The following is a 24,599-nucleotide window of genomic DNA, read 5'->3' as shown; positions in this document are numbered from 1 at the left end:
GGCCTATGAGCTCCTGCCACCAGGACAGGGAAGAGCATGTTGAGAGGGGAGGGGGAAAACAACAGAGCATTTATTCAGCTAATTTACCCAACACCACTTGCTGAATAATCTGAGTCATCTGTTTTGTTCTTTGATCTGTCAATGTTTGCATGAGTACTGTTCTGGTTTAGGTAGTATTTTAATTTTAATTAAGGTAATTTATTGCAGTATCTGCTAGGGCAGTCATTATGATTTTTAAGATTTTGTTTCTTCTCATCTGTGTCTCCTTTCAGATGAACTTACGGTTACCTCATATTGTATGTCATCCTGTGATTTTTTAAAAAAAAATAATCGTATTTATTTCTTTTTGGCTGTGCTGGGTCTTCATTGCTACACAGGGTTTTCTCTGCTTGTGGCAAGTGGGTGCTGTTTTCTAGCTGCGGTGGCTTCTCTCTAGTCGTGGTGGCTTCTCTTGCTGCAGAGCACAGGCTCGAGGGCACAGGGAATTCACGGTTGTGGTGAGTGGGCTCAGCAGTTGTGGCCCTGGGGCTCGAGGGCACAGGCTCAACAGTTGTGCTTCAGGGCTCAGTCGCTCTGTGACACGTGGGATCTTCCCAGACCCGGGGTCTCACCCGTGTCTCCTGCACTGGCAGGCACACTGCCACTGAGCCCCCGCAGAACCCCCCTGTGTTGGCTCTGTTTCTCCTCCTCTTGCCCTCTCCCCATCTTAATGTCTTCCTGTGCCCTCTGCTCTCTTGTCACAAAACTCTGTCTCTGAGGATTCTATCGAGGGCACCACTACCATATTTTATTCCAGTTTCTTGAGAATCATTTGCAAGAAGAATTTTCTTCTTTTCGCTGTTCACTATGCCTGAAGTTCCCTTCATCCCCTGCTGTATTTGTGCCTTATGTTTGCTTTTTCTCTCTCTTAATATCTCTGCTTCCTCAGATTATTTGAAGATCTAGCCCAGCCCAGTATTTAAGTGAAGAACTGCAATGCCCACTGCGCACTTCCATGGGTTGCCTCCACAGGCTGCCTCACTCCATTCAGAAAGTCCTCTGAAGCATCTGATTTGAGCCTAGCCACTTTCAAGTTTCCACCTGACCCCAGGACAACTCATCCCCTCACTCTGCCATCAGTACAAGTTCTTTGCTCACTGGTCCTCTCTCCACTAGTCTGTCAGAGCTGTTCAAGCCAACCTCTTGCTTGCAGACTTTCCAGCCATAGGGGTCAGGTCCCTGTCCCTGGGTTTCCTATATTCTCCCTGGACAGTCTGCTCTGGTCCCTTGGCAGTTTTGGGTCCTTGGATTTCTGTGGCTCAGCGAGCCTCCTGCCAGAGGTATGAGGCCAATTGTCCATCCTCACCAGCAACCTGTCTCCCACAGTGCTTCTTCCCTTGAAGGTCTCCTCCCAGAGTCTGGGTGGTATTGCAGGAGTAGGAATGGGGAACACACAGCCCTCCAATGCTTCTCTCCAAAAAAAAAAAAAAAAAAAATTCTCTCTTCCAACCTCTTTCCCTGTAACCCTTGCCTCCCTTGTGCAGCCTGGAGTGTGGGTCCTTGACTAAGGGCTGCAGAATTGTTTTGAATTCTGAATGAATCACATGGAAACTACTGCTTGTTTTCTGCTTTGAGTCTCCAGCTGAAATTCCAGTTAAGAAAATTCCCATTTTGTGTGCTGTGAGAGCTGTAATTACTATTATTTTTCAATAAGTGAGTGGTATCCAGATTCAGTGTTTGCAAAGAGATGGGTATATGATTACCCTTATATCTGTGGGTTGAAGTGCATAGCCTAATCTCTGCCAGCTGAGGGGGGCGCTCATGAAAACCAGCCTTGCTGGACGGATGTGTGATTATCCCCTGCCCTCTGTAATAATACTAATAGTAGACACATTAGCACTTCCCATCTGTCAGTTACTGGCTAAGTGCTGTAAATATTTAACTCATTTAATCCCCACGGCAATTATCTGAGGCTGTTACAGTTTGTTCCCATTTCTCCCATCATCAGCCATTGCTTATAAGGAGATACTTCTGATGAACATTAGCTGTTTTCCTTGGTGACTCTATTCATGTTCTGAATGTGACAGAGGAGCCCCTTTCAGTTCAGTTCAGTTGCTCAGTCATGTCTGACTCTTTGTGACCCCATGAATCGAAGCACGCCAGGCCTCCCTGTCCATTACCAACTCCCGGAGTTCACTCAGACTCACGTCCATTGAGTCAGTGATGCCATCTAGTCATCTCATCCTCTGTCGTCCCCTTCTCCTCCTGCCCCCAATTCCTCCCAGCATCAGAGTCTTTTCCAATGAGTCAACTCTTCGCATGAGGTGGCCAAAGTACTGGAGTTTCAGCTTTAGCATCATTACTTCCAAAGAACACCCAGGGTTGATCTCCTTCAGAATGGACTGGTTGGATCTCCTTGCAGTCCAAGGGACTCTCAAGAGTCTTCTCCAACACCACAGTTCAAAAGCATCAATTCTTCGGCGTTCAGCCTTCTTCACAGTCCAACTCTCACATCCGAGCCCCTTTAAATGTACTCATTTATCCTCAGTCTAGTTCCAGAGAAAACTTGAGACGTGGATGCTCTGCTTTAAGGAGGGTACTATGTCAGATGGAAATGAAGTTACAAGAAGGAGGTGGAAAAGTTTTGGAAACTCAGTTCCAAGATATGCTTATTACAATATTTGAGTGTTTTAAAAGTACTTCACATGCAAATTACTATTATTTTATATGGATAATTAGCTGTCACTGTGCTATTTAAACACTCCTAGGGGCTTCCCTGGTGGCTCAGTGGTAAAGAATCTTCCAGCCAGTGCAGGAGACATGGGTTCATCCCCAGTCCAGGAAGATCCCACATGCTGTGGAGCAACTAGACCTGTGTGCTGTGTGCCGCAACCATTGAGCCTACACTCTAGAGCCCAGGAACTGCAGCTACTGAAGCCCTGGTGCAGAGCCTATGCTCCACCACAGGAGCCACTGCAATGAGAAGCCCACCCTGCAACTGGAGAGTAGCCGCTGCTCCCAGCAGAGCCCTCCCCAAATTTTTTAATAAATAGATAAAGTAAAATGATAAAAAAAAATAAGTAAGGAAACACTCCTAGTAATTGTGGATGATTGCTGGTGTGGGGAAAGGTGGCAGGTAATCTCCCCTGGCAGAAGTTCATCCTATGTTTGTGATCGTGTAAAAGAGCAGACCACGACCATTTTCTTTTTGGTAGTAAACAAGGTCAATTAATTGGCTTTTTTTATACCTCATCACCACTAAACAATGTTTTGAAATGATGCTTTATCTGCTTTTGTTACACTAATTTGTATCTGACAGTATGATAATGTTAACCTATTTGCTAATGCAATCCATGAAAATATTTCCATGTTTGTGTTTTTAATTGAGACCTAGGGTCTCACATGAGTAATTACATTGGGGGAGGCTATATATTTGGCTATAAGGAAACAGCAGGCAGTGATGAAATTGTTGGTGCCAAAAGGGCAAGGAAGGGAATGAGCAAGAGACAAGCAGAAATATGGACTGAGATGACCTCAAGTGGGAAAGAAAGAAGAGATGAATTCACAGACTATTTAAAGCCCCCAATTCCACTGGTCAAGGGAAGACCAAGAAAGTAAAATCACATCAGAGAGATTGAGAAAGAGGAGGGTGGGGGCTTCAGAGCTTTAGGTTCCTTTTTGGTAGAGTTCAAGAAGGAGGTGTCCTACACCAAATTATCCTCAATCACAAATTTCACAGTTCTAGTCTATTACAGTAAAATTTATATCTATTCGTTCATCTGTCTCTATATACTGTGCTGTGCTGTGCTGTGCTAAACTGCTGCAGTCGTGTCTGAATCTTTGCAACCCTATGGACCATAGCCCACTAGGAGACCGTAGCATACCAAGAATACTAGAGAGGCTTGCCATGCCCTCTTCCAGGGGATCTTCCAGACTCAAGGATAGAGCCCATGTCCCTTACCTCTCCTGCACTGGCAGGTGGGTTCTGAGCCCCAGTGGCTCAGGGGAAAAGAATCCACCTGCAATTCAGGAGACTCAGGAGATAAAGGTTCAATCTCTGGGTTGGGAAGATCCCCTGAAGGAGGAAATGACAACCCACTCCAGTAATCTTGCCTGGAGAATCCCATGGACAGAGAGACCTGGTGGGCTACAGTCCATGGGGTCGCTAAGAGTCGGATGGGACTGAGCAACAACTAGCAGCTATTATGCCCTCTATATACTAGCTCCCTCTTAATGACAGTTTATTATTTGTCAGGGTACCTAACTGAAATCGTCACAGTAATCTTAAAAGGTTGTTACTAGTATTCCCATTTTAAAAACAAGAGAACCCAAACTCAGCACAGATGCAAACCTTGCTCTGGATCTCACGGCTAGTAAGTGGCAGACATGAGACGTGAGCCCACATGCCCTAATTCATATTCCACTCTTTTTTACACTGTTTTAATGCATTTTCACTAAATGTTAAGTATCTATGAAATGAAAGCATTCAGATTTTCAATCTCTGTATCCATATTGGTATTTAGATACCACCTAAAGGACTTGAAATATAGAAAATTTCAGAAACTAAATTGGATAGAATCTCACTAGGTATCCAATTGGCAGTTTGACTCACACTAAGCTCGGAAATCAGAGAACTGCCCTCTTGACTCCCATGAGAAGAAGAGAAGAATATGAAAAGGCATATTTTTTTTTCTTTTGAATCTGTGGAATAAGCCAAACAAATATAATGCTACTAGTGTTAGAGGAAAGCAATTTTGGCTTTCTGAAATTTAACTTACGACTTTTTTCTTCTCCAGTTCCAGCTCCATTTCTCTCTTTTCCTGTTCACGAATTTTTTTGCGCTGTTCTACGTAGTCCAGATGTTTGACTTCTCTTTCAAAGTAGTGGCTTATGCTTGATACCTGTTAGAAATACAGGCCCATGAGAGGGGGGCTCACACAGAAGCCCCCATGTTCTTGACAAAGCTCTGGAAGAACATCTGCTGCTTGTAACTTATTAGCTAGATTGCTTGCTTTGGGATAAGGCCCAAAGCCCACTACCAGAGGAGCTAATTCATGGGCTACTGGGCTGAGGTTTAGGGACCTGCGAATTGGGGGATGGCAGAAAAGGAGTGGGATTGGAAGGAGAGAGCTGCAAAAAATTGCAACTTTGTAAGAGAAATATCCCTGGATGCCTCTTTTCCCTCCTTTCTCTCCTTCTCACTTTTAAGGCTGAGGAAAGTTTTGCATTATCAGTCAAACTTGGAAAACCCAGACGAGGATGTCAGTGGAGACCCTAAAGGGACTGGAAGCAGAGTTGAGTTCCTGGTCCCCTGGAGAGCTTAGCATGTGTGGGCAGAAGAATAGAAGCAGGGAAGGCATCAGAGACCTTGGGCGAGGTGACCAAAGGGAGAGTTTTTTGCCTGCAAGTAACTAGGTTGATGTTGTTGGAACTTGCAACAGATTGCAATCTATATATTTAATGTTTACTGTATCCATATTTATGTACTATTTATGAATCTTCTTTTTATAACATATTAACACTGCTTGAAACGAAATCCCTGGGTGGTATGCATGGAGGGGCAGAACACTGCCACTTCAGACCTGCTGCCTGCAGTACACCAAGTTGGGGAAGGAGGGATGGAGGCTGGCAATGGAGAGATGCAAAAAAATGTCAGCTGGGTCCTCTGGGATATCACCAAAATAAGGGTCCCATGCTTGGGTTACAATCTGAAAATAACTTCCTATGATTATGAATCCCCAAATCAATTCTTCTCTGAATCTAGGCTTCATTTACTGGGCCTTTCTTTCATTGCATGCTTTTCTTCCCCTCTAGCTTTAAGTCATTTATCTCACACAACAGGAATACATCCCCTCATTATTTTATTTTATATTGGAGCATAGTTGATTAACAATGTCATGTTACTTTCAGATGCATAGCAAAATGATTCAGCTACACGTATACATGTATTTATTCTTTTTTTTTCCCAATACTTCATTTATTCAAAATTTTAACTAATGGGAAGTTTCAAAGACAATTCTTTTTTTTTTTTTTTCCTATTAACGCACCAGCCTTGTGCGATGGTACATTTTATTTTATTTTTTAATTTACTTATTTTTTTAATTTTAAAATCTTTAATTCTTACATGCGTTCCCAAACATGAACCCCCCTCCCACCTCCCTCCCCATAACATCTCTCTGGGTCATCCCCATGCACCAGCCCCAAGCATGCTGTATCCTGCGTCGGACATAGACTGGCGATTCGATTCTTACATGATAGTATACATGTTAGAATGCCATTCTCCCATATCATCCCACCCTCTCCCTCTCCCTCTGAGTCCAAAAGTCTGTTATACACATCTGTGTCTTTTTTGCTATCCTGCATACAGGGTCGTCATTGCCATCTTCCTAAATTCCATATATATGTGTTAGTATACTGTATTGGTGTTTTTCTTTCTGGCTTACTTCACTCTGTATAATCGGCTCCAGTTTCATCCATCTCATCAGAACTGATTCAAATGAATTCTTTTTAATGGCTGAGTAATACTCCATTGTGTATATGTACCACAGCTTTCTTATCCATTCGTCTGCTGATGGACATCTAGGTTGTTTCCATGTCCTGGCTATTATAAACAGTGCTGCGATGAACATTGGGGTACATGTGTCTCTTTCAATTCTGGTTTCCTCGGTGTGTATGCCCAGCAGTGGGATTGCTGGGTCATAAGGTAGTTCTATTTGCAATTTTTTAAGGAATCTCCACACTGTTCTCCATAGTGGCTGTACTAGTTTGCATTCCCACCAACAGTGTAGGAGGGTTCCCTTTTCTCCACACCCTCTCCAGCATTTATTGCTTGCAGATTTCTTTTTTTAAATTTTAAAATCTTTAATTCTTACATGCGTTCCCAAACATGACCCCCCCCTCCCACCTCCCTCCCCACAACATCTCTCTGGGTCATCCCCATGCACCAGCCCCAAGCATGCTGCATCCTGCGTCAGACATGGACTGGCGATTCAATTCTTACATGATAGTATACATGTTAGAATTCCCATTCTCCCAAATCATCCCACCTCTCCTCTCCCTCTGAGTCCAAAAGTCCGTTATACACATCTGTGTCTTTTTTCCTGTCTTGCATACAGGGTCGTCATTGCCATCTTCCTAAATTCCATATATATGTGTTAGTATACTGTATTGGTGTTTTTCTTTCTGGCTTACTTCACTCTGTATAATCGGCTCCAGTTTCATCCATCTCATCAGAACTGATTCAAATGAATTCTTTTTAATGGCTGAGTAATACTCCATTGTGTATATGTACCACAGCTTTCTTATCCATTCATCTGCTGATGGACATCTAGGTTGTTTCCATGTCCTGGCTATTATAAACAGTGCTGCGATGAACATTGGGGTACATGTGTCTCTTTCAATTCTGGTTTCCTTGGTGTGTATGCCCAGCAGTGGGATTGCTGGGTCATAAGGTAGTTCCATTTGCAAATTTTTAAGGAATCTCCACACTGTTCTCCATAGTGGCTGTACTAGTTTGCATTCCCACCAACAGTGTAGGAGGGTTCCCTTTTCTCCACACCCTCTCCAGCATTTATTGCTTGTAGATTTTTGGATCGCAGCCATTCTGACTGGTGTGAAGTGGTACCTCATTGTGGTTTTGATTTGCATTTCTCTAATAATGAGTGATGTTGAGCATCTTTTCATGTGTTTGTTAGCCATCTGTATGTCTTCTTTGGAGAAATGTCTATTTAGTTCTTTGGCCCATTTTTTGATTGGGTCGTTTATTTTTCTGGAATTGAGCTGCAGAAGTTGCTTGTATATTTTTGAGATTAGTTGTTTGTCAGTTGCTTCATTTGCTATTATTTTCTCCCATTCAGAAGGCTGTCTTTTCACCTTGCTTATAGCTTCCTTTGTTGTGCAGAAGCTTTTAATTTTAATTAGATCCCATTTGTTTATTTTTGCTTTTATTTCCAGAATTCTGGGAGGTGGATCATAGAGGATCCTGGTGTGATTTATGTCTGAGAGTGTTTTGCCTATGTTCTCTAGGAGTTTTATAGTTTCTGGTCTTACATTTAGATCTTTAATCCATTTTGAGTTTATTTTTGTGTGCGGTGTTAGAAAGTGATCTAGTTTCATTCTTTTACAAGTGGTTGACCAGTTTTCCCAGCACCACTTGTTAAAGAGATTGTCTTTACTCCATTGTATATTCTTGCCTCCTTTGTCAAAGATAAGGTGTCCATATGTGTGTGGATTTATCTCTGGGCTTTCTATTTTGTTCCATTGATCTATATGTCTGTCTTTGTGCCAGTACCATACTGTTTTGATGACTGTGGCTTTGTAGTAGAGCCTGAAGTCAGGCAAGTTGATTCCTCCAGTTCCATTCTTCTTTCTCAAGATTGCTTTGGCAATTCGAGGTTTTTTGTATTTCCATACAAATCTTGAAATTATTTGTTCTAGTTCTGTGAAAAATATGGCTGGTAGCTTGATAGGGATTGCATTGAATTTGTAAATTGCTTTGGGTAGTATACTCATTTCACTATATTGATTCTTTCGATCCATGAACATGGTATATTTCTCCATCTATTAGTGTCCTCTTTGATTTCTTTCATCTGTGTTTTATAGTTTTCTATATATAGGTCTTTAGTTTCTTTAGGTAGATATATTTCTAAGTATTTTATTCTTTTCGTTGCAATGGTGAATGGAATTGTTTCCTTAATTTCTTTTTCTACTTTCTCATTATTCGTGTATAGGAATGCAAGGGATTTCCGTGTGTTGATTTTATATCCTGCAACTTTACTATATTCATTGATGAGCTCTAGTAATTTTCTGGTGGAGTCTTTAGGGTTTTCTATGTAGAGGATCATGTCATCTGCAAACAGTGAAAGTTTTACTTCTTCTTTTCCAATTTGGATTCCTTTTATTTCTTTTTCTGTTCTGATTGCTGTGGCCAAAACTTCCAGAACTATGTTGAATAGTAGCGGTGAAAGTGGGCACCCTTGTCTTGTTCCTGACTTTAGGGGAAATGCTTTCAATTTTTCATCATTGAGGATAATGTTTGCTGTGGGTTTGTCATATATAGCTTTTATTATGTTGAGGTATGTTCCTTCTATTCCTGCTTTCTGGATAGTTTTTATCATAAATGGATGTTGAATTTTGTCAAAGGCCTTCTCTGCATCTATTGAGATAATCATATGATTTTTATTTTTCAGTTTGTTAATGTGGTGAATTACATTGATTCATTTGCAGATATTGAAGAATCCTTGCATCCCTGGGATAAAGCCCACTTGGTCATGGTGTATGATCTTTTTAATGTGTTGTTGGATTCTGATTGCTAGAATTTTGTTGAGGATTTTTGCATCTATGTTCATCAGTGATATTGGCCTGTAGTTTTCTTTTTTTGTGACATCTTTGTCAGGTTTTGGTATTAGGGTGATGGTGGCCTCATAGAATGAGTTTGGAAGTTTACCTTCCTCTGCAATTTTCTGGAAGAGTTTGAGGAGGATAGGTGTTAGCTCTTCTCAAAATTTTTGGTAGAATTCAGCTGTGAAGCCGTCTGGACCTGGGCTTTTGTTTGCTGGAAGATTTCTGATTACAGTTTCAATTTCCGTGCTTGTGATGGGTCTGTTAAGATTTTCTATTTCTTCCTGGTTCAGTTTTGGAAAATTGTACTTTTCTAAGAATTTGTCCATTTCTTCCACGTTGTCCATTTTATTGGCATACAACTGCTGATAGTAGTCTCTTATGATCCTTTGTATTTCTGTGTTGTCTGTTGTGATCTCTCCATTTTCATTTCTAATTTTGTTGATTTGATTTTCCTCTCTTTGCTTCTTGATGAGTCTGGCTAATGGTTTGTCAGTCTTATTTATCCTTTCAAAGAACCAGCTTTTGGCTTTGTTGATTTTTGCTATGGTCTCTTTTGTTTCTTTTGCATTTATTTCTGCCCTAATTTTTAAGATTTCTTTCCTTCTACTAACTCTGGGGTTCTCCAATTCTTCCTTTTCTAGTTGCTTTAGTTGTAGAGTTAGGTTATTTATTTGACTTTTTTCTTGTTTCTTGAGGTATGCCTGTATTGCTATGAACTTTCCTCTTAGCACTGCTTTTATAGTGTCCCACAGGTTTGGGGTTATTGTGTTTTCATTTTCATTAGTTTCTATGCATATTTTGATTTCTTTTTTTGATTTCTTCTGTGATTTGTTGGTTATTCAGAAGTGTGTTGTTCAACCTCCATATGTTGGAATTTTTAACAGTTTTTCTCCTGTAATTGAGATCTAATCTTAATGCATTATGGTCAGAAAAGATGCTTGGAATGATTTCGATTTTTCTGAATTATCCAGTTTAGATTTATGGCCCAGGATGTGATCTATCCTGGAGAAGGTTCCATGAGCACTTGAGAAAAAGGTGAAATTCATTGTTTTGGGGTGAAATGTCCTATAGATATCAATTAGGTCTAACTGATCTAATGTATCATTTAAAATTTGTGTTTCTTTGTTAATTTTCTGTTTAGTTGATCTGTCCATAGGTGTGAGTGGGTATTAAAGTCTCCCACTATTATTGTGTTATTGTTGATTTCCCCTTTCATACTTGTTAGCATTTGTCTTACATATTGCGGTGCTCCTATATTGGGTGCATATATATTTATAATTGTTATATCTTCTTCTTGGATTGATCCTTTGATCATTATGTAGTGGTCTTCTTTGTCTCTTTTCACAGCCTTTGTTTTAAAGTCTATTTTATCGGATATGAGTATTGCCTCTCCTGCTTTCTTTTGGTCTCTATTTGTGTGGTATATCTTTTTCCAGCCCTTCACTTTCAGTCTGTATGTGTCCCTTGTTTTGAGGTGGGTCTCTTGTAAGCAGCGTATAGAGAGGGGTCTTATTTTTGTATCCATTCAGCCAGTCTTTGTCTTTTGGTTGGGGCATTCAACCCATTTACATTTAAGGCAATTATTGATAAGTATGATCCCGTTACCATTTACTTTATTGTTTTGGGTTCGGGTTGATACACCCTTTTTGTGTTTCCTGTCTAGAGAATATCCTTTAGAATTTGTTGGAGAGCTGGTTTGGTGGTGCTGAATTCTCTCAGCTTTTGCTTGTCTGTAAAGCTTTTGATTTCTCCTTCGTATTTGAATGAGATCCTTGCTGGGTACAGTAATCTGGGCTGTAGGTTATTGTCTTTCATCACTGTAAGTATGTCTTGCCATTCCCTCCTGGCCTGAAGAGTTTCTATTGAAAGATCAGCTGTTATCCTTATGGGAATCCCCTCGTGTGTTATTTTTTGTTTTTCCCTTGCTGCTTTTAATATTTGTTCTTTGTGTTTGATATTTGTTAATTTGATTAATATGTGTCTTGGGGTGTTTCGCCTTGGGTTTATCCTATTTGGAACTCTCTGTGTTTCTTGGACTTGGGTGATTATTTCCTTCCCCATTTTAGGGAAGTTTTCAACTATTATCTCCTCAAGGATTTTCTCATGATCTTTCTTTCTGTCTTCTTCTTCTGGGACTCCTATAATTCGAATGTTGGAGCGTTTCATATTGTCCTGGATGTCTCTGAGATTGCCCTCATTTCTTTTAATTCGTTTTCTTGTTTCCTCTCTGATTCATTTATTTCTACCATTCTATCTTCTATTTCACGAATCCTATCTTCTGCCTCCGTTATTCTACTATTTGTTGCCTCCAGAGTGTTTCTGATCTCATTTATTGCGTTATTCATTATATATTGACTCTTTTTTATTTCTTCTAGGTCCTTGTTAAACCTTTCTTGCATCTTCTCAATCCTTGTCTCTAGGCTATTTATCTGTGATTCCATTTTGATTTCAAGATTTTGGATCATTTTCACTATCAATATTCAGAATTCCTTCTCAGGTAGATTCCCTATCTCTTCCTCTTTTGTTTGGTTTGGTGGGCAACTCTCCTGTTCCTTTACCTGCTGGCTATTCCTCTGTCTCTTCATCTTGGTTATATTGCTGCATTTGGGGTGGCCTTTTTATATTCTGGTAGTTTGTGGAGTTCTCTTTATTATGGAGCTTCCTCACTGTAGGTGGGGTTCTATCAGTGGCTTGTCAAGGTTTCCTGGTTAGGGAGGCTTGTGTTGGAGTTTTGGTGGGTGGAGCTGGGTTTCTTCTCTCTGGAGTGCAGTGGAGTGACCAGTAATGGGTTATGAGACATCAAAGGTTTTGGAATAATTTTGAGCTGCCTGTATATTGAAGCTCAGGGGAGTGTTCCTGTGTTGCTGGAGAATTTGCGTGGTATGTCTTGTTTTGGAACTTGTTGGCCCTTGGGTGGAGCTTGGTTTCGGTGTAAGTATGAAGGCATTTGATGAGCTCCTATTGCTTAATGTTCCCTGAATTCAAGAGTTCTCTAATGCTTTTAGGCTTTGGATTTAAGCCTTCTGCTTCTGGTTTTCAGTTTTATTTTTACAGTAGTCTCTAGACTTCTCCATCTATACAGCACCGATGATAAAACATCTAGGTTAAAGATGAAAAGTTTCTCCACATTGAGGGACACTCAGAGAGGTTCACTGAGTTACAAGGAGAAGAGAAGATGGAGGGGGTAGTTAGAGGTAACTGGAATGAGATGCGGTGAGATCAAAAGAGGAGAGAGCAAGCTAGCCAGTAGTCACTTCCTTATGTGCGCTCTATAGTCTGGACCGCTCAGAGGTATTTACGGAGTTATATGGGGAAGAGGAGAGGGAGGAAGTAGACAGAGGTGGCCAGGAGGATAAGAGAGAGGAATGAGAAGGAGAGAGACCAATCCTGCCAGTAACCAGTTCCTTAGGTGTTCTCCACCATCTGGAACACACAGAGATTCACAGAGTTGGATAGAGAAGAGATGGGGGAGAAAAGAGACAGAGGCCACCTGGTGGAGAAAAAGGAGAGTCCAAAGGAGGAGAGAGTGGTCAAGCCAGTAATCTCGCTCTCAGGTAAACTTGCGTAGTGAAGTTTGGGTTTTTAAATGTACAAAATTGACAACAAAAACCTAAGAGCAAAGATTAAAAATCTAGAGTAGAGGTTGGATTTTCAAAAATACAATATTAAAGAAAAGAAGCAGAAGGAAAAAGGAAGAAAGAAAAAAAAAAGAGAGAGAGGAAAAAAAAGAATTATTTTAAAAAAAACAAACCACCAACAACCATCCAGACTATATACAGTGTTTGCCTTAAAAAAAAAAAGTCTTTTTTTTAAAAATAGTAATAGTAGGTTATATAAATAAAAATTAGAGGAGAAATAGAAGACTTAACAATTAAAAAAAAGTTAGGAAAAAAAAAAAGGGATGATTTTAAAAATAGTAAAAATATACCTGGCCCTTCTCTGATGTTGTGGGCCGTGTGGGATCACTTCCAAGGTGGTTCCCTCTGTTTGCTGGTTTTTTAGGCTCACTAGTTCAGTCGCGCTGTGGGGAGGGGGGATGCTGCAAACAAATAGCACTGTCGTGTGCACACAGTGTCTCAGCCCCGCTTGACCTGTCCCTTCTCGTGGCGCACAAACCGCTCCGGCTCTACGATGCTCAGCCGGGAACCGTCTGGGGCCGGCCCTAGGCTGCGTGCACTTCCCGGTCCAAGCCGCTCAGGTTCGGCGCTCAGGCAGCCCTCAGAGGCACAGATTCAGCTGGGACTGCGCTTTGTGCCCTTCCCAGGTCCGAGTAGCTCAGGAGTTTGGCGAGCGCGATCGCCACGACTTGTCACCTTTTCTACCGCTGCTGCTCAGCTTTCTGGGTGGACCGCTGGTGCCCCCCGTGAGGCAGATGGTGACTGTCCAGGACCCCCAGAAGTCTTAGCAAAGAAGCCTGCTTGCAGTTAGGTAAGTAAAGTCTCTCCGAGTCTGCAATTGCCCCTTTCCAGTCCTTATGTCTCTGGCTGCCTGTCCCCGGCGGGGATGGTCTGCAGCCGGCTTTTTCCGTTCCGTCCTTTGTTCTGTGCTCGGTCCTGGCGGTGTCTTATGTTCGAGCTTTTCGCGTGGTAGCTATCCCACAGTCTGGTTTGCTAGCCCAAGTTAGATCGTTCTGGTTGCGCGTGGGGCGTTCCTGCCCGATTCTTGCAAAGCACTGCAGCCCGCGCCTCCCGTGTGTCCCTGCCCTGCCCCCACTTCCCAATGGCGGATGCAGGTGTCTGTGCTGCTTTTCTGCTGGGGGAGTTACTGTTGGGCTTGTAATCTGTTGGTTTTAATTATTTATTTATTTTTTGCTTCCTGTTATGTTGCCCTCTGTGTTTCCAAGGCTCGCCACAGACTCGGCAGGGAGAGTGTTTCCTGGTGTTTGGAAACCTCTCTTCTTAAAATTCCCTTCCCGGGACGGGCTTCCCTTCCCGGGACGGAGCTCCCTCCCCACATCCTTTGTCTCCTTTTTCGTCTTTTATATTTTTTCCTACCTGTGTTTGAAGACAATGGTCTGCTTTTCTGGTTGCCTGATGTCCTCTGAAGCCTACAGAAGTTGTTTTGTGGAGTTTGCTCAGCGTTGAAATGATCTTTTGAGGAATTTGTGAGGGAGAAAGTGGTCTTCCCGTCCTATTCCTCCACCATCTTTTTCACATGTATTTATTCTTTTTCAAATTCTTTTCCCATTTAGGTTAATATCCCCTTATTTTTGACTGCATGATTCTTTTATTTTCTTACAGAGCAAAAATGCTGTCATTTCTGAACATATTTCTAAAACATGTCTCAGCTGTATCTGATCACATAAATCCTCAAAACCAAAAGTTACTAACCTCATTGGTTGAAGGGTGACTTAATGTCCAAGGAATTTCCAATATATGCAGTGTTCCATAATAATCAGCTATGGCTATAAATTGCTGCTTTGCTAAAAGTTTCAAAATATGGGGAGAAAAAACAGCTCTGCAATCAGAAAGTCATCTTAGAGGTTAAACACATACTGCATTTTTGCTTTGTGATTTCCCAAAGGCCCTGTTGTGGTTACAATAATCTTGGCATCTTCATCAGACCTTCATGACTGGAGATCATAATAACACATGAAAGACATTTTCCAGTTGATGAAATGAAGGCTGAGACCTTGAACCTTTCTCAGCCACCCTGCTCATCCCCAATCATGTTTTCTTAGCCTCTACTTAAGGACTGTGACTCCCAGGTGAGGTTGACCTTCTCTGACTGGATCCATGGCAGATTTGAAAAGGAAGCAGGTACAATACATGGAAGATTTTCACAGAAAAATCATGATGCCAATTTTCACCAAAGACAGTAAGGGCTAAAGGATGCCATTATCCAGATGAATTTCAAATACAGCCAAAACCAGTTTTGTTATTACAGAAACAAATTGCTCCTTTTGGCCATTTTAAATGGGTATAAAACACAAGTGTATTTGAGAATTTAAATTTCTTATCTCAGCTTTTTTCTCCTCCTTTTCAGAAGGTCTGGTTCACATTGCTAAATAATAGAATCGTAATCCCAGTAGGTATGCAAAAGCAATGTTTTGCAGCAAATATGGGAAAACATATTTTCATGGCATATACGGTCAAGTAGTAGCCAGACTCTGACACTCTAGAAATTCTGAAGACTGTGTTTCTAAACCTCATGTTTCTTCTGAGAAAATGATAATTTTATGCCTGTGCATCTCTGGAAACAAAGGGAAACTTCTTTTAAATGAGGCAAACATATACTTAGTCTGGGCTGTAACCAAAATTTGAGAAGTGGGAAGGGAAAGGAAGTGCAGTGATGGGAAGGGAGGAGGTGGCATGGGGAGAAAGAACTTGAGAAGCAACATCAGAGGCTTTCCAGATGAATGTCAAAATGTCCCCTGCCCAAAAAAAGGCAAAATAACTTTGCTCCTTTAATCAGAGCTAACATACCAGAAAAGGTCCAGGGTTTGATGTACGTGATCATAGTTATACAGATGTTTTGGGACTGGGCTGGTTCATGAGTTTTCTCAAGAAGGTCCCAAATATCAATATACCCATCTTCTCGGCCAATGTAGAAGACCCCAGGCCTGGTCAGGGACCAGTGCCCTGAGGTGTACCTTTTTGGTGCACAGCAAGACTGAAGGAGGGGTCCGGTCTAAAAGTAAAAATAAAAGGTTTTGTTATTATCTGAGGGATATTCCCAAGGTTTTTTGTTGTTGTTGTTTGCTTTTAGAATTAAACTCAGATGGCTATGATCATATAACAGCAGAATTATGCCTACTCAGAAGTCTTCTTTGTTTTCCTCCCACATTGTAGACAGACGCTTTACTGTCTGAGCCACCAGGGAAGTCAGTGTTTTCCTTACAGGGTTTTTATATGGCGGCTCTTTTCTTTCTTGTATATTTTTATAGCATTTTTTTCTTATGTTAGTGACTTTTTAAAAAAGATCAAATTTTCTAATTGAGCTATTGATGGTTCTAATTCAACTGTTCCTAAAGCCCATTGCTATTTGTTTGAAGACTGGTGGACACTGGATGAGTAAAGATTATAAGATTATAAATCTTGCTTATATCTTTATTTTCCTGTCAGGTGCCTACTCACCATGGAAACAGCTCTGGTGTTCAGAAAAAGGAATGAACAGTCAGTTCTGTGAGCTGCATCTAGTAGTCTATGAATATTTTGGGGGAGAAATTTTGGACCACCAATGCAACATAATAAGATCATTTCTCTTCTCTGCTGTGGGGTACTTTGCCTTCTTCAGGAGGTTTTCATAAAGACAGAAGATCAAAATGCATTCTCTTCCCACCATCATGCTCTACCTGGCAACCAGGTGGACCCCTTTACCTACTTATATCTTCCGGGACTAACCTAAGCTACGGAGCTGCCTCCTACCCTCCCAAACATGCAAACAAAGGCTTCTTGTGGGAACAAACACCACTAATTCATGGACTCCTTACAGGAGACACTGCAATCTGTTCTTACTCAGTTACTTCGGTTTCTGTGGCTAACCAGGTTCTTGACCCCTGCAGTCTTTGGACAATCTTGGCTTAATTTCTTTTTATTTTAACTGAAAAACTAATACTTGCTTGTTGTAAAGAAAAGAAAAAAATCATACCAAAGTACATTGGTATGAAGTAGAAGTCCTTTTCTGGAAGGACACTTGAGGAGATCCCAACTTTTTTCAATGACAAACTTGTACATATATCACACAGTTTTTCTGAGTATTCATGTAAGTTAGACTCCCAGAAATAAAAGGGAAAAGTGTTAGGTCAAAGAATATATATATTACAGATATGAAACTCATATATATATATTTTTTTCCATATTTTGATAATTCTCTTAAGTAGCTCATGAAAGGGATATATCATACTGATTTTCCCACACTCCTGCTTCACTCAATTTTACCAATCTTTCTAGGTTTTGGCAGTTTAGCTTCTGACTATCTGGATCCAGGCCCTGTCCCTGACCACCAGATTCTTGGCACTGCCTCATCCTGACCTCTGCATGTCTGTGCCTGGTGATAGATCCCTTAAATTTCCTACTCCCACTTTCTGGTGACAAGTTGCCTGGTGCAGGAGCGACGATGATAGACCCATTGCTTCTCTTTGGGCTTCATACAGTAATCAGTACACCATCTTGTATTTTAAGGGGAAGGGAAAAACACAAACCAAGTGAACAGCTCACAACATATAATTTAGAAGACAACATTGGTTTCAGAGAACAAAAAACTTGTAAATGTTTCCTGCCCTCAGGGAAGAAAAGCAAACAGTTGTGTTTTCCAAAGGCTTGTATTGGTTCTGCTGACAGGCTGGGGCCCAGGCCATCTGTTCCAATATTTCTAAAAAGTGTCCCAAAGGCATTGTTATGTCAGAACAGTCTGTTGTTCCTATTGTTTTTCTCAATAATAAAGGACCACACACCTACTCCTCCATTTTGCAGGCAACTTACCATAATACCTTCTTTCCAGATGGCTACGTTCCAACCCCCAACAGTGAGGATAATGTCCTTGTAGAAAGGTGACCTCTGAACAGTGTGGACAGCTCCATCATGGACTGTGTAGAGGCTCACGGGCTTCTTTGCTGTTGGAATGGAAAAGGCCATTTCATCTTTCATAACACTGTTTACATTCCTACAATGAAGAATGGGCAGATCTCCGTGGACAGATAGGTCCTGATTAATGAGGTCTGAGAGTGGAGAACCAGAGGTCAGCTGGGATGAATCAATCTGTCAAGGGACAGCTCCTCTTCTTTCTATGGAAAAGACCAGGGAAATTCCCATCGAAGCCACTTTGCAGGCTCAAAGGAACACTTTCCGTTCTTATTCATTTGTGAAGTGAAGTCACTCAGTCGTGTCCGACTCTTTGTGACCCCATAGACTATAGCCTACCAAGCTCCTCTGTCCATGGGATTTTCCAGGCAATAGCACTGGAGTGGGTTGCCATTTCCTTCTCCAGGGGATCTTCCAGACCCAGGGATTGAACCCGGGTCTCTTGCATTTGTAGACAGACACTTTACTGTCTGAGCCACCAGGGAAGCCATTTACTCATTTATTAATCCATCACTTAGTCAGCGTTATAGATTGTTAGTCAATAAATATTTATGGATTGTTTGTAAGTACCAGCTACTATGGATGGCTGGGTAAAAAATAGTTAATAAACAAACATGATCTGCCCTCTCAGAACTTAAAATCCAGTGGAAAGACAGATACTCCACAAACAAATCCCAAGGTATATAATAAGAAGATGTGAAATTTATTATGAAGGAAAAAAATATCACAAGAAAAAATAACAAGGACATTTCAAAAGGATTCTCTGAAGGTGAGTCATTTAGGCCTGAGTTCGGCATGGGAAGATTTTGGTGTGTAGTAGCATTCCAGACAGAAGGAATAATACACAACAGAGTCCTGGGAAGTGTTTAGAGCATCTATAATTTTGAGGAAGGCAATAGGACTGGAGTCTGATAATCCAGAAAGTGAAGAGAAACTAAAGAGCCTCTTGATGAATGTGAAGAGGAGAGTGAAAAAGCTGGCTTAAAACTCAACATTCAAAAAATGAAGATCATGGCATTCAGTCCCATCACTTCATGGCAAATAGATGGGGGGAAAATGGAAACAGTGACAGACTTTCTCTTGGGCTACAAAAATCACTGCAGACAATGACTGTGGCCATGAAATTAGAAGACGCTTGCTTCTTGGAAGGAAAGCTATGACAGACATAGACAGTGTATTAAAAGAGACATCACTTTGCTGACAAATGTCCGTCTAATCAAAGCTGTGATTTTTCCATTAGTCATGTATGGATGTGAGAGTTGGACCATAAAGAAGCCTTGAAAGTGAAAGTAAAGTCGCTCAGTCGTGTCCGCCTCTTTGCGACCCCATGGACTATAGCCCACCAGGCTCTTCTGTCCATGGGATTCTCCAGGCAAGAGTACTGAAGTGGGTTGCCATTTCCTTCTCCAGGGATCTTCCCGACCCAGGGATCAAACCCAGGTCTCCCACATTGCGGGCAGACACTTTAACCTCTGAGCCACCAGGGAACGCTGAAGAATTGATGCTTTCAAACTGTGGTGCTAGAGAACTTTTGAGAGTCCCTTGGACAGCAAGGAGATCAAACCAGTCAGTCCTAAAGGAAATCAATCCTGAATATTTGTTGGAAGGACTGATACTGAAGCTGAAGTTCCAGTACTTTGGCCAACTGATGCAAAGAGCTGACTGATGGAAAAGACTTTGATGCTGGGAAAGATTGAAAGCAGGAGGAGAAGAGGGTGTCAGAGGATGAGATGGTGGGATGGCATCACCAACTCAATGGACATGAGTCTGAGTAAACTCCAGGAGATAGTGAAGAACAGGGAAGCCTGGCGTGTTACAGTCCACGGGGTCACAAAGAGTTGGAGACAACTGAGCAACTGAACAACAGCAACTGATAATCCCAGGGTGAAGCATAGGAAACCAGTGAAGACCTGGTGAGTTCCGGTGCTGCAGAGCTTATTAGGAAAAGCGTTTAGATTACATTCTAAGTATAATGTGATTTAATGAGTCCGTTAGGGCTAGAAGATGATCTGATTGATACATGAAACGATTCTCTGACTGCTGTGGAAAGACTAGATCAGAGGAGATAAAAGCAAGGAGGGGACACTATGGGAGATGACTGCTGCAGTTATAGTGAGAAAGGATGGTGACTTGAATGAAGATGCAAGGGAGGAGTGGATAATCAAGAAATATTTGTGAGCTAGAGTTGACACGCGGGGTGAAAGAGATGAAGTGCTGAGAACGACAGCCAGGTTTCTGTAAAAGCAATGGGCTCACTGTACCTTCCATTTATTGCCACTGGGAAGACTAGAGGATGAGCTGGTTTGGATATTAAAATGATGACCTCCCCTTTGTCTCTGTCCTGGGCACCAGGGTACTCCTGCTCCCCTAGTCTGTCTACTCTGCTGTGGCTTGGTTTCCTCTCGCCTGGCCTGGCTTTGGAGCCGCCTTGCTCCTCTTGCCTTGCTGTCCACACCCACAAGTCCCAGGGATGGCCCTAAAAATATGCGCCTGTCTAGGTCAAACTACACTGTGTGGCTACTTTGTACTAAAACCACCAACTTACTCAGAATCTCAACATATTAATAGCTATGTGAAGGTTCAATTTTTTTTTCCTCAGAACACCAACATAACATTAAGCAGAAAAAAGAGCCACCATAATCTTTCAAAAAGCTGATACAATGTCAAAGAGATTTTTGTCCACGCATGTTCACAGAAGCATTATTTGCAATACTGAAAAGGTAGAAGCAACCCAAATGTTCATTAATGGATGAATGGATAAGCAGAATGTGGTATACCCATACAATGGAGTATTATCCATCTTTAAAAGCAAGGGAATTCTGACATATGCTGCAACATGAATGAAAATTGAGTATATTATTTTAAGGGAAGTAAGCCAGTCACAAAGAGGCAAATACTGTATGATTCCACTGACATGAGGTACTTATGACAGTCACATTCGTGGGGATAGAAAGCATAAAGTTGGTGGCCAGGGGCTGAGAGGAAAGAGGAGTGGGAGCTAGTGTTTAACCAGAACAGAGTTTCAGTTCCACAGGGTGAACAGAGTTCTGGAGACTAGTTGCACAGCAGTGTAAATATACTTGACACCATGGAACTATACTTAAAAAATGGCTAATGTTAAATTTCCATGTATATTTTTATCTCAATTTAAAAATTATTTGAAAAACCTTATAAAGTATAAATTTAACTGTAGCTCTTCTAAGTTAAAAACAAACAAACAAAAAGGCCAGTTTTCCTCTAATCAAAGCTCCATCTTGAAGACAGCAGAGAAGACTTATTTCTAAGGCCATCTTTTTTTTTTTTTTTTTTTTTTTAATTTTTTTATTTTTAGTTTTTATTTTTTAAATTTTACAATCTTTAATTCTTACATGCATTCCCAAACATGAACCCCCTCCACCTCCCTCCCCATAACATCTTTCTGGGTTATCCCCATGCGCCAGCCCCAAGCATGCTGCATCCTGCGTCAGACATAGACTGGCGATTCAATTCACATGATAGTATACATGTTAGAATGTCATTCTCCCAAATCATCCCACCTCTCCCTCTCCTCTGAGTCCAAAGTCTGTTATACACATCGCCATTGCCATCTTCCTAAATTCCATATATATGTGTTAGTATACTGTATTGGTGTTTTTCTTTCTGGCTTACTTCACTCTGTATAATCGGCTCCAGTTTTATCCATCTCATCAGAACTGATTCAAATGAATTCTTTTAACGGCTGAGTAATACTCCATTGTGTATATGTACCACAGCTTTCTTATCCATTCATCTGCTGATGGACATCTAGGTTGTTTCCATGTCCTGGCTATTATAAACAGTGCTGCGATGAACATTGGGGTACATGTGTCTCTTTCAATTCTGGTTTCCTCGGTGTATGCCCAGAAGTGGGATTGCTGGGTCATAAGGTAGTTCTATTTGCAATTTTTAAGGAATCTCCACACTGTTTTCCATAGTGGCTGTACTAGTTTGCATTCCCACCAACAGTGTAGGAGGTTCCCTTTTCTCCACACCCTCGCCAGCATTTATTGCTTGTAGATTTTTGGATCGCAGCCATTCTGACTGGTGTGAAGTGGTACCTCATTGTGGTTTTGATTTGCATTTCTCTAATAATGAGTGATGTTGAGCATCTTTTCATGTGTTTGTTAGCCATCCGTATGTCTTCTTTGGAGAAATGTCTATTTAGTTCTTTGGCCCATTTTTTGATTGGGTCGTTTATTTTCTGGAGTTGAGCTGCAGAAGTTGTTTGTATATTTTTGAGATTAGTTGTTTGTCAGTTGCTTCATTTGCTATTATTTTCTCCCATTCAGAAGGCTGTCTCTAAGGCCATCTTGAAGTGATCTGGAAAATTCCTGGGAAGGCAGGAGGTCCCTGTAAACCAGCAGCTTTCTTCTTGGTGATGCTGTATTTCTCAGATCCTGGTTTTGTCCTTGTTGAGCTGGGATTTCCTATACCATTTCACTCTATGAACAGGGTTATCCGGGAGTCTAGAAGCCCTCTGCAAAATTTAATGATCACTAGTGATAGGAATATAGATAACCATCAAGACTGGTGCTTTAACAGGTTGAATGTTCTCAGCCCATATAACTTTTCCTTCCTTTTGTCCTTTGAAAGACCTTAGTGTCATTCAGCAGTAAATGGAGCTATCCTTAAGTTATTCAATGAAATGCCAGAGCCCCCAGTCAGGTAAGAAACTTAAACAAAACAGTAGTTACCAGAGTCATTATCTAAAGAAGGATTTAGCATCCTGATGTGGTTAAGAGCACAGATGGCCTAGGTTCAAATCCACAGTGTTGCTGCGAAGATTAAATGAGTTAATCCATGGAAAGTACTGGGAAAAGTGCCTGACATATGACATGTGCCAACTTGAGAGTTGAGTACATGAGATGATTATGTCAGTTGTCATCATCATCAAATACATCAGCCTGTATTTCTTGGGTCATCTGGAAGCCTTCTTTGATTATGACTTTTTAATCACACATAGCTCAGGTAGGGTAATCCATCTTTCAGAAGTTTCTTCTTTAGAAGAAACTCTCCTTTCTGCCTTGCACATTTGAACTTGGGGCAGATCAAGAGAAAATGGGTCCTAGTAATTGCCTCATCTTTACTCAGGAAATGTCCATGCTGTTTATGAATGCCTTTGGGCAGGTAACTCCCAAGGAAAACACTGCCAGTTCACAGAATGTAAGTAAGCCGTACAATTTACAGTTCAGCACCTCTACACATTGACAGTTCCTGAACTTCAACTATTATCCAATGGGAATAAGTGTCATTTGACTTTCCATGTTACAAAATCCTTGATTGGTAATTTTAAAGTATTAAAGCAAGAAGATGATTTTAAAATGCCCTTTAAGTAGGTGGTTAGAGCTATTTCTCTCTCTCTCTCTTTTTTTTTTTTTTTGGAAGGAACTAAATGCCAAGAAATTAAAAGCAATTTCTCTTACTTTTCCACTCATATCCCACTGGTCACAAAGCCCTGGCATGTTTATCTCTAAATCTCTCCCTCTTGAATTTCCTCTTTATCCATCCTCATCACCCTGCTTGCACATCAGTCCTCTCCATTCCTCATCTAGGCTATTGCAACTGGTCATCCTGCTTCCACTGTAAGACCCACCAATAAATTAATCCAACCCCTGCTCTCCTGCCAGAGTGATTTTCTGATCATACTGATGGTACTAGGATGAGGTCCATGGCTTAGGGAGGCACTCACGGCTCTTTGCCATCTAGACTCAAATGTCCTTCCTGGGGCCTTTCCTGCTGCTGCAGTCATCTCTACTGCTATGCTTTGGCCAGGAGGTCTCCCTGTTTCCTACTTGTCCACTGCTCTTTTGAGCTGTGTTTTTGCGTTTGTTCTTCTTTCTACTTGGAATGTCTTTCTCCATCTGAAAATTTGAAATGTACCCTTTAAGACTCAGCTCAACTGTATCTCTCTATGGTGGGCCTTTTCTTTTTTTTCAAACTTTTTATTTTGTATTCTGGTATAGCCAATTAGGGCTTCCCCAGTGGCTCAGCAGTAAAGAATCTGCCTGCAATACAGGAGATGCAGGTGATGTGGGTTTCATCCCTGGGAGCTTGGGAAGCTCCCCTGTAGGAGGAAACGGCAATCTACTCTAGTATTCTTGGCAGGAAAATTCCATGGTCAGAGGAGCCTGGCGGGCTGTGGTCCAAGGGGTCACAAGAGTCAGTCACGACTGAAGCGAGGGAGCATGCATAGCCAATTAGCAAGGTTGCAACAGTTTTAGTGAACAGCAAAGGGGTCCAGCTATACATACACACCTATCTGTTCTCCCGCAAACTCCCTGTGGGGCCTTTTCTTAACCACCCAAGAGAGTTGGTCCCTTTGTGGGATTCCATGTCACTTTGTGTTTGCTGCCAGCCACAGCACCAATGACAGTGTAATGTCATCATTTGTTTATGTGGCTGACTTCCAGTAAATCAGCGATCTCCTTTGGGGGAGAAATTATCTTGTTTATCTTTGTATCCCTAGTGCCTGGCACATAGTAGATACTCAGTAATGATTTGATGAATGAATGAAAGTAAGAACAAACATCAAAGAGGTATAAACATTAAGCTTTGGTTTTTATGTTTATTGTCACTGGCTCTGTAGATGGAATACAATTCATTTAAAATAAATAGCTCAATCTGTTTGCCATCAGTTCAGTTCAGTCACTCAGTCATGTCCGATTCTTTGCGACCCCATGAATTGCAGCACGTCAGGCCTCCCTGTCCATCACCAACTCCTGGAGTTCACTCAGACTC

At 41.4% G+C, this 24,599-nt stretch overlaps 1 protein-coding gene across 2 annotated transcripts in view; it reads right to left on the bottom strand.

The window, feature by feature from the left end:
• DNAI3 (dynein axonemal intermediate chain 3) overlaps positions 1-24,599 on the bottom strand; it is a 94,292-nt gene that overhangs the window by 767 nt on the left and 68,926 nt on the right. The window contains exons 19-22 of one of the 2 annotated variants that reach the window (XM_027971598.2): positions 17,745-17,875; positions 15,747-15,951; positions 14,652-14,743; positions 4,758-4,880 (exon numbers count right to left, since the gene is read on the bottom strand). In XM_027971598.2, coding sequence (XP_027827399.2) covers positions 4,758-4,880; positions 14,652-14,743; positions 15,747-15,951; positions 17,745-17,875 — 551 coding nt within the window. The remainder of the gene's footprint in view (positions 1-4,757; positions 4,881-14,651; positions 14,744-15,746; positions 15,952-17,744; positions 17,876-24,599) is intronic. The other variant, XR_009596811.1, reaches the window with a different exon arrangement.

This window comes from Ovis aries, chromosome 1 (assembly GCF_016772045.2).
Source record: "Ovis aries strain OAR_USU_Benz2616 breed Rambouillet chromosome 1, ARS-UI_Ramb_v3.0, whole genome shotgun sequence".
Classification (NCBI taxonomy): domain Eukaryota; kingdom Metazoa; phylum Chordata; class Mammalia; order Artiodactyla; family Bovidae; genus Ovis; species Ovis aries.
Note: the sequence above shows the minus strand (reverse complement) of the source record. Positions and strands in the feature narration are given on the sequence as shown.